The sequence below is a fragment of the Sorex fumeus genome, unplaced genomic scaffold (assembly GCF_029834395.1).
Source record: "Sorex fumeus unplaced genomic scaffold, SorFum_2.1 ptg000058l, whole genome shotgun sequence".
NCBI classification, from domain to species: Eukaryota; Metazoa; Chordata; class Mammalia; order Eulipotyphla; family Soricidae; genus Sorex; species Sorex fumeus.
Window position 1 is genome coordinate 24,524,503 of NW_026606115.1, and position 15,624 is coordinate 24,540,126.

Consider the following 15,624-nt stretch of genomic DNA (forward strand, 5'->3'; position numbering starts at 1 on the left):
TGACCGACAGCATATCTGATGTTTTTTATGGGAAATGTCAGAACCACTTAATAACTCATGTATAATAATCCCTTGTACTTGTAGAACAGCTCTATCAAAGTATTTTTCACTTAACCTTGCTAGTCATTTTACTAGTTGAACTTAAAAAATAATAGAGAGCAAATGAACTTTGCCTCCTATCCCAAAAGGCATTTTCCTCACTGCAAAGAAATAGGAACCAATACAACACAATTTTTTATTATTATGGGCTGGAGTGATAGCACAGTGAATAGGGCGTTTGCCTTGCATGAGGCTGACCCAGGTTTGATTCCTCCGCCCCTCTTGGAGAGCCCAGCAAGCTACCAAGAGTACCCCGCCCGCACGGCAAAGCCTGGCAAGCTCCCCGTGGCGTATTCTATGCCAAAAACAGTAACAAGTCTCATAATGGAGACGTTACTGGTGCCCGCTTGAGCAAATCGATGAACAAAGGAACGACAGTGCTACAGTGCTATTATGGGAGGCAAAGGGCTGGGGTTATACCTGGTGCTGCTCAGGAGACTATACGTGGTGCCAAGAATAGAGCTAGGGTTGGTTGCATGCAAGGCAAGCGCCTTCACCACTGTTCAATCATCCCTACCTGAGAGAAAAATTTTATTTATGTTTTTATTACTTTGTGGTTTGATTTTTAGCTAGATCTGGCGGTGTTCGGGGTTATTCCCGGATCTGTGCTCTGGCATCACTCGTGGTAGACCCAGGGGACCATATGGGTGCCAGAGATGGAACCAGCTGTGCACAAGGCAAGTACCTTACTATCACCCCTTAATGTTTTAATGGTTTTTTTTTTTCTTTTTGGGTCATACTTGGCGATGCACAGGGGTTATTCCTGGCTCTGCACTCAGGAAATACTCCTGGCGGTGCTCAGGGGACCATATGGGATGCTGGGAATCAAACCCGGGTTGGCCACATGCAAGGCAAACGCCCTACCCACTGTGCTATTGTTCCAGCCCTAATGTTTTATTTTTAAAGCTTTGGTGTTTTTTTTCTATTGCAGACCAGACTCGATGCCATTTTGAAAAAAATAGCTGAGGGACTTCTTGAAAAATATGTTTTACTGCAATCAGTTCCCAAGACGAGACATGTATATAACTAAAAATCTTAAGTTACAGGACTGGATTTATAATCCGTATGTTAAGAATAAGATAATTGCGTGTCAAAAGACAGAAAATTTATTAAGCAATAAACTGTGGCACATGATCCAACTATTTTCTGGTTCGCATCCATTCACTTTCCATTTGGTGATGTCCATGGCATTATTAGTTTAATAAGCAAATTGCTCTCTATTCTCTTACATTTACAGAAGCTGAGTTTAGACAGTTGCAAACATTTGCCAGTAAAACCACAAGAAGTTTAGTCCCTGGCTGCGTGGTCATCCAGCTAAGGCTGAGTGTCCAACCTAGACACGCCTATCTACTAACGCAACTGGAAATGGCGAAACAGCAATACCTCTACAGCTCATGATATAATCAGTTTAAAAGGGTTCCCGGCTCACAGACCCCTTCCACTGGGAAGTGAACCTCACTGCTCAACAGTCCTTTCTGATCCTCTGACAGTAGACATGCTACTCCCCTCAACACAGTGCCACAACCATGATGGTGGCAGGGTGGCTTGGGGATGAGGACAATGACATAGGTATGGGGGTTCTTGGCTACCCTTACTTATTATAGTCTTTTTCTCAGCCTCACACTTGACTTTTGCAGGGTAAGTGGCTAACCCAATGGTGCTCAGGGCTAAGTCTTGGTTCTAAGCTCAGGGATCACTCCTAAAGGCTCTCAGCGAACCATATGGGATATAGGGGATAGAACCTGGGTCTGCTGCGTGCAACCACTCTCCTGTCTCTCTGACACTCATATGTGATCTTCAGTCCCTTGTTCCTATCATCCATGGCGAGGCTGTCTTGGCTGGCTGCATTTTTAAAATAACAAAGACAAAGTTACCTTATAGGTTATTACTTATAGGTACATTTATTTACTCAGGCTAGTAATGGAAGAGAACACAGAATACTAAAAATAATTGACGAAAGACAAGGGGTCTTTTTTTAAACCATTACATCTGTGCAATAAATAAATAAGGAGGCAAAGTTTTATCAAAGCAAGAGACAAAGTGGTGGTGGGGGCCTGTTAAAAACTAGCTAATTCAACTTAAGAGAATAAAGACACAGATATCAAATACAATAGCCCTCCCATGTGACTTATGGCTCAGGTATCTAAACATTGTTTAAAACAGGAATTCTCATGAGCTGAAACTAAAATGCATTTAGCCCTTTTTATTCTTCCCTTCCCTTTTCCAAAGAATATGCTACGAAAGCTGTTCTTTAAGCAGATCTTTCCTAAATAAACCCTTATCAAATAACTGGTAATGTTCTGAAAGGACTTTTTCTGTTGTTCTTGGGCCACACCCAGCAGTGCTCAGGCATCTCACCACTGGGGGAAGGGTATATGGGGAGTTACATAGGAAACCCAGGTCTGCTATGTGCAAGGTAAGTGCCCCACACACTGTACTTTTTCTCTCAGGCCCCAATGATTGATTTTCTGAGTCAGTAAGTATTTGATCTATTGCATGAAGGAGACAGAAACAATTAAATGATAATCTAAAAAAATCTCATATAAAATAGATGCTCTTAACCTACCTTGCCCACTGAAAATTTAACACCCAACTCCTTCAGACACCCAATCACATGTTCTCAGATAACAACACTTTTAAATAATGATTTTAAATTGAGATTTCTCTCACCCAAGGAAGGGAGGGAGAGAACTGGGGTTCACCAATTTGTGACCTTGTTTCCTTCGAACTGACGAAAGTGAAGTATTCATTAGGTGAAGCAGCCATTAGGAGAAACTGAAATCACTTCATATTCAGAGGTCTCATACTGCTGGATGCCAAACAGCTGTCTGGCTTGTCAGTGGTGGGTTTAAGGTTGACATTTTTCTAGAACACATGTGAAACTGTGGAACTTTGGATCTATCCTTAGAAACACAATGGTCGTATGTTAAAATTGAACAGACCAACAAAACAACCAACCGGCCTGATTCATTTATTTTGGGGATTTTGTGATAAAAGCTGGCATTTTTACGAGTAAGCTCAGGGCTTACTCTGGCTCTGCACCCAGGGACCACTCCTGGTGAGGTTCAGGGCCTGGTGCCTGGGATTGAACCCAGGTCGACTACGTGAGAGGCAAGTGTCCTATCCATTGTACTATCTCTAGCCCTCCACCTATTTTAAACTACATACCTTCAGGAGAAGAAAGGGCTTATAATACTGAAGCCAAAATGCACCCGCCCCCAGGTATTTTATATTTACCCTATGCATATTACAAAGATGCAGCTCAAAATACCTGAACAAAAAGCCAAAATACTGTCCCGAGTCCTTTTACTCTTTGATCCCACAACTAAAGTTACAAAATATGAGAAAGAAAAGGAACATGCTCTCAGTGAACCAGAGGTTTCCATGTCTCCCAACTGCAAAGTCAATGGTAGCCATAAAAATGTGATAAACTGAAAGTGTTTCATACAAAGTAAAAGACTGAACTGAATATTTAAAACAAAATAAGCGGAAAAGTTTAACAATGCTTCAAATATCTTATTACATAAAGTACATACTTAAAAGCATTCAACGACCTTTTACCTTCATCCTTACAAAACAACTACAGTAAAGCAACTACTCATTATATTTCTCCCTGTTAAACTTCTGATCTTACACGATTCCATTTCTTTTCTAATATTCAATATTACAGATCTAAATGGCTCTCTCTTAGAGGGAAATAAATAATGGCCTGGCATTGGCACAGCAGTTGACTTCCCACTATCTGATGCCTGTAAGAACCGATCTGAAGTCACTGATTAGGAATTTTGAAAACAAATGTTCACATTTGCCATGCAACAAGTCTGTGGGTTAGTTTGCCTTTTGGTTTGGAGATGGGCAGCGAATGGGATGCAAATATATTACTTCTGGGGTAGATAAACATTGTATTCTCTAAGTCTCAAATTCCAGATTTTTTGTTTGTTTGTTTGTTTGTTTTTAGCAATGCCTTCATTTCGGTAACTAAAACAGTGTCCTATAGGTTTTGATCAAGTTCACCTACAACACTTTCCACATGGAGAGGTGGTAACCCCAGAGGTCTGGGACTGGCCATGGAGGGCAGTTAAGAGTTGCCTTGTGCCATGCATCTGAGAATTAAATTTCTCACATCACCAACACTACCCCTATCCTACCCACCATGAGGGGAGATTGAGATGGGGGTGGTAAGTTCCTTCGAGATTTTGAGTTTTAAACCAGAAATGGTCCAATCTAATATAACCCAAAGAACTTGTGAAGTTCATAAGCAGCTTTTTATTCAAGGACTGAAAGAAGGAAATAGAAGGCACAGTTGCACTGTAAAGCTTTTGTTTTCAGATCTTATTTCTTAAATGAATAAGGTACCCAGACTTTGTTGTTAGAAAAAAAAATGTCTGTTGAACAACCCGAAAGTCTTTATTTGTCCTCTTTTCCTTTCGTTTTTCTGTATACCATCTCTCGGAAACTGGCCAGAATCTTGTTTTCTCTCTTGCGCCTCTCCTCTTGGTTAAAGGATGCAAGGGCTCGCTTCTCATCAGCACTGTAAATCTGGTTTTCTTTCCGCAGTCGGACTGCCTCCATCCGGCGATGCCTGGAGAGAATTTGATGTGGGGCTTAATTTCTCAGCAATGAGTCTCATAACACGATTTCAATAATCTGACTTCATACAAAGCAGTCTATTTAAAACTCAGACAAACTGCAATCATCTTGTAAAGGGAAAGAACAAGAAATCCTGTGATTTCTCTGCTGTCTCCTTCTTTCTTGTTTGGGGTTGTTTGTTGGGGGACTGGTCATACCCAGTGTTGCTCAGAACTTACTTCTAGCTCCTGGGTGGACTCAGGGAAGCTCTGGGTTGCTGGGGATTGAACCTGGGTTGGCCACGTGCACAGCACCTTACCCACTGTACTCTCATTCCAGCCCCTCTACTGTGTTTTTAGCACACAAATCTTGATCTCTGGTCTTCTACCAACGGAAACAAGGTTACTATTTCTAAGACTGAGGGTCTAAGTTTGACCTTGAGAACTATACAGAAATAGACAATTTATTAAACTCCCTAGGTGATATGTGGCTTTTGCCTTTGTGGACTTGGCAGTAGGATAGATAAAAGATTTAAGTTTTCATCACTCAGGTGGAACTTCTTCATGGTCCTCATATATCATACAGGTGAAAGATTCAAGTCTAAAATCTACAATTACAACTTTTGGGTGAGGGCCTAGTGGGTAGGGTACTTGCCGTGTATGCAGCTGACTCGGGTTCAATCCCTAGCTTCCCATATGGTATCCCAAGATTGATAACTATGTGCAAAGCCAGGAGTCAGCGCTGAGCACCCCCAGACCTGTACCCAAAACCAAGGGAAAAAACATAGCAATGCCAAAACCACTTCTGGGTGAGGACTGGAGAGACAGTACGTAGGGTAAGGTGTTTTACCTTGCACAGTAGACCCCCATATGTCTCCTGAGTTTGTGCAAGAAATATGCCCACAGCACAGCCTAGTGTGCCCCAAAACAAACAAAAACATTTTGGGTGAGTTTTGTGATTGGATATAATGTCCTTAAAATTCAGTAGTGGCTAAAAAATAGAATTTAGCATAAGGGCTAAATCAGAAGTGTATAAGGGGAGCAGGAAACTAGTAATCACCTTTAAATAATCTTTTTTGGGGGCTACACATAATGAAGCTCACAGGTTACTTCTGTGTGCTCAGAAATCACTCCTGGCAGGTGTCGAGGAACCATACAGGGTGCTGGGGATTAAACCCAGGTCAATATCATGCAAGATCAACTCCCTCCCCGCTATACTATCACTTGATTCCTAAACAGTCTTTTATTAAAATACTTTTTTTTGTTTGTGGACACACGTGACAGTGCTCAGGGGTTTCTCCTGGTTCTGCACTCAGAAATCCCTCCTCACAGTGCTCAAGGGGCCATAAGGGATGCCAGAGATCGAACCAAAGTCGATCACATGCAAGGCTAGTACCTTAACCTCTGTAGTATCACACAAGTCTCACATTTTCATCTTTTTTTAGGGGGTTGTATAGGAGTCACATATTGTGTTATTTAGGGGCTACTCCCTGCTTGATGATCAAGGGTCTCTTCTGGTGTTGTCTGATTGACAATGTGGTGCTGGGGATAAAATTGAGCCTCCTACACGTAAACCCTACACTCCAGCCCTTTGAACTCTCTCCACTAGCCCTCTCTTTTTTCTTAAAAAGAAGAACAGAACAGGGGATGATAATACACTAAGTAGGGTGATTGTCTTGCACACAGCTGACTCAAGTTTTACCCCTGGCATTTTATGTGGTCCCCTGAGCACCACCAGGAGTAATTCCTGAGTGTAGAGCCAGGAGTAACCCCTGAGCAAACCCAGGTGTGTCCCCAGTCCAAAAAACAGAAAGAGACAGGTACAACTTCATATAAATCTCTCTGACGTCTATATACCCAATTCTACAGAATCAGCTCAAGGTGAAACCTGAGCTATGTTTACGAAAATCATGAGCAAAGCAGAGGCAAGTGAAGGACAGGAGCAATGGCTTCAAGTTACAGGGAAGATGGGGACATGTCAACAGGGCTGGGAATATGGCAAAGTGGTAGAGCATGCGACGTCTTGGGTTCAATCCTCAATAATGCCTGGCCCCCACCAGCAGTGCCAGATCTCCTGAGAAGCATCTGGAGTGACCCTACAGCTAACAACAGCATATCAATCAAAAAGATGATGATGTATATAGATAGCTCAGGGACCAGTGAGTAGAGTAGCTGCTCTGGACCAGAGAGTGCCTTAAAAATAGCCTATAATAACAAATAATACATGCCTTTTAGAACATGGAAAGCCTTTCTCTCAAGTATGTGGGCATGACACTGCCAGGTCATGATGTATCTGAATGCTGAGCTTTCCATAATGCCACTGATTTCCACAGCGGCTATTCTAAACCATTGTACTATTAGCCAGATGTAATTTTGGTTGCTGTTGTGGTGCTGAGAGCAATCAGGGCCCCACTGAGGATTGTTGACAGCTGGGCATCAAACTCAGATCCTCACACAAGCAAGGCATGTGCTTTAGCATGTGAGTCATATCACCTCCTGCATTAGCAGTATTTAAGAGTCCCAATAGATCCTTCTTTCCCTTTCAAAATGGTTTGATTTTGATGTTCTTGGACGGTGGCACAGCTGCCGATCTCAGGGTCACTCCTGGAGGTTCTTGGGAAATAAAATGGGGTGCTGGGGATCAAACCAGGTCGGCAGCATACATACATAACCCCTCTACTATCTCTATGGCCCTGGTTTTTTGGGTAGGACACAACTGGCAATGCTCAGGGTGTAACTCCTGGCTTTGCACTCAGGAATTACTCTTGATGGTGATCAGAGGACTGTGATGCCAGGGATCGAACTCAAGTCGGCTGTGTACAAGACAAGCATCCTATGTACTATACTATCTCTCTAGCCATCGGGTCCTAATTTTTAATATAATTTCGGTAGCTTGGTTACAATAGTGTTAACTTTTGTGGTTCTGATGTACAGTTACTATAACTTGTTGGCCTCTGATATGCCCAAGACCCCCCACCACTCTCCTTTAAAAAAATCCTGTAGCACTGTAGCACTGTCCTCCTGTTGTTCATCGATTTGCGCGAGCGGGCACCAGTAACGTCTCCATTGTGAGAATTGTTGTTACTGTTTTTGGCATATCGAATATGTTATGGGTAGCTTGCCAGGCTTTGCCGTGCAGGCGGAATACTCTCGGTAGCTTGCTGGGCTCTCTGAGAGGGGTGGAGGAATAGAACCCAGGTCGGCCGCATGTAAGGCAAATGCCCTACCTGCTGTACTATCACTATAGCTCCCCACATTTTTTCAATAATATCTCATCAGTTATGTGTACTTCAAGATCTTACCCCAGTCTGGAGCTTGTCATTTTTACCTTTCAGGTGCTTTTCTTTTTTCTTTTGACAACTATAATTTTTCTATTTCTATTTTAGGTTTTGTCTGTTTTTGTCTTAGGGCCACACCTGGCTATGCTCAGGGCTGACTCCTGGCTCTGTGCTCAAGCAATCATTCCTTGCAGGGCTCTGGGTACCATATACAGTACCAGGGATCAAACCCTGCTCAGCCACATGCAAGGCAATGCCTTACCTGCTATACTATCTTTCTGGTCCTAACCTACTTATATTTAATTATTTATTTTTTTGCTTTTTGGGTCACACCTGGTGATGCACAGGGGTCACTCTTGGCTCTACACTCAGGATTTTCTCCTGGAGGTGCTAGGGGGACCATATGGGATGCTGGGAATCGAACCCAGGTCGGTCACATGCAAGACAAATGCCCTACCTGCTGTGCTATCACTCCAGCCCCACTACTTACATTTTATAGTGTTAATTTTTTAAAATTTACATCTTTAATACAGCTGCACTAATTTTTAAATATGGCTACAGGGCTTTACTTTCATCTTTTCCATAGGAATAACCACTCTTTTCCTGCCTATTTGCTGAATACATTCTTGCTTCTTCATGAATTTGACATGTCATCTCTTCTATATGCTGAAGTCCCATACATTTTTGCCGCTATCCTTGGATTCTGTACTTGATTCTACTGAGCAATTAATTGTGTCCCTCATATTTTCAAAAGGGGTGCAGTGATAGCCCAGTGGTAGGGCGTTTGCCTTGCACGTGGCTGGCCCAGTCAAGCCAGGTTTGATTCCTCCGCCCCTCTCAGAGAGCCCGGCAAGCCACAAAGAGTATCTCATCCGCACGGCAAAGCCTGGCAAGCTACCCGTGACATATTCAATATGCCAAACACAGTAACAACAAGTCTCACAATGGAGACGTTACTGGGCCCACTCGAGCAAATCGATTAACAATGGGAGGACAGTGCTACAGTGATATATTTTCAAAAGTCCTGCATGCTTCAGGAGAACTTCTTGAAGTTCTTAAACTTTAAAGTTTAAACCTTAAACTTTAAAGTTCTTTAAACTTCTTAAAGTTTAAGAACTTCTTAAAGTTCTTATTCTGGAAGGGCAAATGTTGTGGGCTCTTTTTTCAGAAGTGATCTGACTAAACTTGACCCTCTAGCCTAATATATATTACATAATATATATTATACAAGAATATATTCTCATATATTCTCTAATATATGAGAACCATCTTCATCATGGAAAAACTCAAGTTGTGATATTCACTGGAACTGCATTGCATTTCTAGACCAATCTGAGAACTGACAACTTTATAATATTACCTTCCTTTCACAAACATGGTCTCTCTCCAATTTATTTAGAGATTTTCCTCCCAGTCTCCAAATGTATTAAATTTCCTTGGAGACGTCTTAGATATCTTCTCTCTTTTTGAGGGCGGGGGACACACTTGGTGGTGCTCAGGGTTTACTCCTGGTTCTATGCTCAGGGATAACTCCTGGCAGGCTCGGGGAACAATACGGGGTGTCAAGGATTGAACCGGCAAGTGCCCTACCTGCTGTGCTATCATTTCAGCCTTGGTCTTTGACATCTTTAGCAGATATTTATTCCTAAGTCCTTCAAATTATCTGTTACTACTGTGCTTTCATGTAATTGCATTTTCCAGTTATTTGTTGCAAATGCAGAAAAATGCAAATGATTATTTTTCTTAATGTCATAGCCAATTCTTTGCTAAGCTCTATTTTGTACAATTCATCTGAAGAATATTTTTATGTAAACAATCATAGCATTTATGAAAAACAACAGTGTGAGTTCCTTTTTTCCAGTATGCATGCCTCTATTTTTCCTTTTGTATTTTCTGCTGATACTCTGACAGAATGTTTTAGAGCATGGGTCATCAGAGTTCTGAGATTCTGGACATGTTTTAGGAGTTCTGCAAAACATCTGTTTTCAATTTCACTTAAAAAGTTACCCAGTGGACACAGATATGCTGCTGGATGCCGAGCCAGGCTATCTCATCAAGGGCAACCTGGACGGGGGCAGGGTGAGTTCCTCCTCTTGCCCCAACAGAGCCCTGGCAGCCAAAAACCTTCAGAACCCAATCGCCCCCATGCCAATTTCCACAGGCTCAGACAAGCCTCATCCATAAGTGAATCTGCTGAAAACCTCGTGTATGCAGATTTTGTGACCAAAATCTCCAAGCTTGCACGGGAGTCAAATGACCTTCCTCCATCTCCCTATTCTTCTGGGAGCCTGGCAGTCATGCCCACGAACTGCCTCTGGTTCCATATAAGCTTATTAATGGCCATGATGCAGATACTCACAAATAAATCTCAAAAGAGAAAGCGAGCAACATGCCAAACAGATGCCTCTGGACCCCAAAGTCACCATCCAGTTAAAAAGTTAACTCCAGCTGTATCACTCTATTTAAAATTTTAAAATTCCTGGTACGTCTAGCTGTGTGACGTCTCATACTCTATACTACTGACGTACCAAGAATAGCACACCACATTTGATGGGGTGTAAAGTAGATGGCAACCAATATCTATTAAAAAATATAGGGGCTAGAGTGATAGAACAGCAGGTAGGGCATTTGCCTTGCACGTGGCCGAGCAGGGTTCAGTTCCCAACATCCCATATGATCCCTCGAGCACCGCCAGAAGTAATTCCTGAGTGCATTAGCCAGGAGTAACCCCTGTGCAAAGCCGGGTGTGATCCAAAAAGCAATATACATACATATATATGTACATATATACACATACACACACACATATACCCATTTGTGTGTGTATTAGCAGACAAGGCTCAACCTTTAACAACATATTAGTAATCTCTTATAGAAGGCCATAATGGCTCCAGGGTGAGATTGTGTGAACAATCTTCACGTACTTTCTTCTAAAGAAACTTTTTTGGATCATTTTAGTGGACTATTCGTAACAAGCAATACACTGTAGCACTGTCCTCCCATTTTTCATCGATTTGCTCGAGTGGGCCCAGTAACATCTCCATTTTGAGACTTGTTGTTACTGTGTTTGGCATATTGAATACGTCATGGGTAGCTTGCCAGGCTTTGCCGTGCGGGCAAGATACTCTCAGTAGTTTGCCAGGCTCTCTGAGAGGGGCAGAGGAATCGAACCCAGCTCGCCTGGGCCAGCTGCGCGCAAGGCAAATGCCCTACCCGCTGTGCTATAGCTCCAGCAACACAAAATCAATTATTTAGGTCCTGCTTTGGCTCTACAGGCTTACTCTCCTCACTGATCCTGGTACGCTGTTGTTGTTCTTTCCAACTTTTCTATTTATTTTCCCTTGTTGAACCTGATGACTGCCATAAACCTTTTCTGCACTTCCTTTTCTGAGGCCACAGAGAATCGACAAGTCTGTGTTTTGTTTTCTTTTTTTTCTTCTTTTGGTCACACCTGGTGATGCTCAGGGGTTACACCTCACTTTATACTCCAAAATTACTCCAGGAAGTGCTTGGGGTATCATAATAGATGCCCGGATCAAACCAAGATTATCCACATGCAAAGCAAATGCCCTATCCCCTGCCCAGTGTACTATCTTTCTGGCCCGCAAAAGTCTAGGTTTTTTTACTCTAAAGAACTGGAAGCAAACTCAGAGATAAACAGACAATGCCTCATGAGAATGTTTTCAACTTTTTTTTGTTTTGGTAAATGCTCAGGGGACCATATGGGATGCTGGGGATCAAACCCACATGAAAGGCAAATACCCTACCTGCTGTACTACTGCTCCAGCTCCAGTGAGAATGTTTTTCAGAATTCGATAGTCTTTTGTGGCGGGGTGGGGGAGGTGAGTGTTTGGGACTCACCCAGTGGCACTCAGGGTTCATTCCTGGTTCTGTGCTCTGGGATTACTCTTGGGCATGACTAGGGGACTATAGGCTGTGTGAGGATCAAACTGGGGGTTGGTGGTGTGCAACGCTAGCGCCTTAACCCCTGTACTACCTCTCTGGCACAGGATGGCATATTCTTTATGGGCAGTGAAAAACTGCTGAAATTAACATATCCTCCAGAGAATAAACTATCTGTATTCCAAAATATACAAAGGATACTGAAAGACGGATTCTTTGAAGTTCAGACTGAGTTGTGTATACACTTACAATTTTAGACAACCATACTATAACCAATAATATCAGCATTAAAGCAATATTTACAATTTGTTCATAATGGAAATTAATGACAATTCACGAGATAAGAACTCGTGACATTTTCACCATTTCATGAAATGAAAACTAATCATCAAATGTAACTGTTTCTGGTAGTGAAACTGGAACTAGTTTGCACTATGGAAAGTGACAGCTATATTGAGAACATACCTGCTACCACTCATTACATAACCTGAGCATTCAAACGATGCAATTTCTTCACTTGTCAAGCCGATTTCACCTCTGCGTGGGATACGTTTTCCAGCTTTAACATATTCAGCCATCGCTGCACCTTCACCAGGTAAGAGAGCATGGCCATAGCTGCAAAGTGATACAGAAGTCCAAAAATCTGTCATAACAATCCATTCCTCTAAAGAAAGCACAAAAACTTAGTTTGCCTCAGAATAGTTTCTAAGAGGCAAGTGCTGGAAAGACAAACGAAAATTCCTTTAACAAGTGGTTTCTACATTATGACCTATATAATTAACCCTAAAATGCAAGATATTTTGGAAGAGCAAAAGAACTGATGTTAGTGAGTATACAGATTCCTAGTCTATGACTGCGGATAAATTTACTACTAAAGATCCTAACTTTATTCTTTTTTTTTAATTTAAATTTTATTGAATCTTCTGCCTCCGGCCAATTCCCCTGCCCCCTGAAAAAAAAGAAAAAAAGAAATCCTATATATCAAATATTTCTCAGACTTATAACCATAATGCTCTATTGTAACAACTGTCTATTAACTTGCATTCAGGGAAACTTAAAAACTACTATGTCTTCATTCAATTCAATGAATGCAATCTGAATACATATTAAAGGCAAGGGTTTTAATACAAAAATTCATCTCTTGTGGGATTTAAAAGAATATACAGGATTATACAATACACCATACAAAATTAAAAACATGGTGAGAACTAAAAGACTCAAGAAGAGCAGGAATCATTATTTCACTATAGAAAGAAGGTATCTGGCTTGCTTTTCAAAACCTAACTTGTAAAATAAATAAAACTAAACACTGTCTTGCTTCCCACAGTAAAAAAGGTGTCTGAACTCAGAACATAACCTCTCTTCTGGAATAAGGGCCTAAAAGAATGATCAGGATTTTAATGGGGAGAAATGAGGGTTACAGAAGAAAACTGAGCTGGGAAGAGGCAGCACGTTGGGGGAAAGAAATAACTGACCAGGCACAAAAGCGGGAAGGAATACAGTAAATACAAGGATGTTTCAGTTCAACTCAGTGGGAATCTGAGGTAGAAGAAATAAGGGAACAAAGGAAGAAAAACTTGGGAAAGTATGGTAGGGTCATACTTCGGAAATATTTTATATTGCAAACTCACTGTTACTTACTTCAAAGGTTTATCATCTTGAGAGGTAAGTGTTTTTGGAGCCTCTGGGCCAATTAAATCTGAGGGTTCTTCAGGCTCTGCATGAAAGAGGTATAGAAAAATGTTTATGTCTTGACTACTCAGTTACATTTTTTCTACTCTGAATCAAGTCTGTTTTAAATTTGTTTGGGGGCCAGAAAGATAGTACATCAGGAAGCATGCTTGCCTTCTATACAGCTGATTTGGGTTCAACCCCCATCACCACACTGGATCCCCAAGCAACGCCAGGAATGATTCCTGAGTGTATAGCCACAGCTGGCTGTGGTACCCAAACAAATAATAATTTCTGGCCTTCAGGCAGTGCTGGAATGGGGGGATCCACAGGCTACTCCTAGTGATACTCGGCCAAAAGGGCTGGCGGGTTCAGTGCTGGGGTCCAAGGATGCAGTGGTGTTCCAGACTTCCATTGCTGACGGTGGGTGGGCAGGGCTATACCTGGCAATTCTGGGGATGGGCACACGGCACTAAAGATCAAACTGTGATTACATGTGGCCCTGATATCTTTGATATCCCTTCAATCCACTGAGTCAAAGTCTTATCAGAAGCACCTACTTGACCGGTCCTTCCAAGGATTCTCTATCAACTCTTCGTGGGTCTCTTTTGAGCTTAAGTTACTGGAATTCTTTCTGTTCTTCTTAGATCTTTTCTTTTTGTACTTCTTCCTGTAATAATCATAATTTGATATAAAGATCCCCATTATGAAGGGTGTATTTTCCCCCCCAAATAAAGCAGATTAAAATTATTTGAGGGGCTGGAGCAATAGCACAGCAGGTAGGGCATTTGCCTTAAACGTGGCTGACCAAGGTTCGATTCCCAGCATCCCATGTGTAATTCCTGAGTTCAGAGCCAGGAGTGACCATTGTGCATCGCTGGGTGTAACCCAAAAAGCAAAATAAAATAAAATTATTTGAATTCTCAGCTTACTCAAGACTTTTTAGAGAAGAGATTTTGGGTTTGTTTGGGTTCATACCAGGAGCCAAATGATTTGAATTCTTGGCTTATTCAGATTTTTTACTGTTTTTCCCCTGGTTTTAGGGCCACACCTGCTGGTGCTCAGGGCTTATTCCTGGATTTGTGCTCAGAGATCACTCTTGATGAAATCAGAGACCATATGCAATGTTGATTGAACCTGAGTCAGCTTCCTGAAAGGCAAATGCCCTACCCCAACTGTCATATCACTCCTGCTCCTTATTCAGACATTTTGGAGAAGAAACTTTTGCCTGTTTGGTTTTGATTCATACCCAGTGGTACTCAGGAACCTCTTCCAATACTGTGCACACTGCTCTGGGGAATTTGTAGTACTAAGATTACATCTGGGACTCCTGTATGTAAATCATGTAGTCAGTCCTTTGGGCGATCTCCCTGGCTATTATAAAAAGGTTTTTTTCCTTTCCTTTGGGTGGGGTAGTTTGGGATCACCTACCAGTGATCTGGAGCTACTCCTGGCTCCGTGCTCAGGGCAGTGCTCTGGGTGTCTCACAGTGTAGGAGATCAAACCAAGATTGGCTGCATGCAAGGCAAGTGCCTTAACCCCTGGATTATCTCTCTGGCCCCTAAAAAAGAATATTCTTTCTTTTATCCTAGAGAAGAGAGTTTTTTGGGGTTTATTTGGTCATACCCAGGACTGACTTCTGACTTTGTGCTCAGGGATCACTCATGGAGGTGCCCGGGAACTATCTGAGGATCATACTCAGGTCAGTCATGTGCAGGGAAAGCATCCTACCTGCTGGCTGTACTATTGCTTTAGCCTGAGAAGAGTTTTAACTGAAAAGTCATCAGATTTATTTAACCATATCACCTTTCACTATAAAGAAAAAATGAAATATAGTTCCCATGTTACAGAACAATAACAGAAATAAAGTAACTTTAAAAAGTTCTTACTTAGCTGAATGTTAATAGTTTAAAGTGTTGGGGGCCAGAGAAATCGTACAACTGATAGGGCACTTAACCTGCATGTGACCTGGGTTGGATCTATGGCACCCCAGGGCCTGCCTTGAGAATTCCAGAATGCAAAGCCTGAGAACACTGTGTATAGCCCAAAAACAAAGAAACAAAAGTTTTAAGTGTAATGGATTAAAAGATAACAAATCTATCTGA

General features: G+C 41.9%; 1 protein-coding gene across 1 annotated transcript in view; it reads right to left on the minus strand.

Annotated features, from left to right (window-relative positions):
• Positions 1-1,980: 1,980 nt before the first annotated feature.
• NKAP (NFKB activating protein) overlaps positions 1,981-15,624 on the minus strand; it is a 29,542-nt gene continuing 15,898 nt past the window's right edge. Inside the window, exons 6-9 of the mRNA XM_056125812.1 lie at positions 14,080-14,189; positions 13,490-13,565; positions 12,314-12,463; positions 1,981-4,681 (exon numbers count right to left, since the gene is read on the minus strand). Of these exons, the coding sequence (XP_055981787.1) occupies positions 4,507-4,681; positions 12,314-12,463; positions 13,490-13,565; positions 14,080-14,189 (511 nt within the window). The 3' untranslated portion in view covers positions 1,981-4,506. The remainder of the gene's footprint in view (positions 4,682-12,313; positions 12,464-13,489; positions 13,566-14,079; positions 14,190-15,624) is intronic.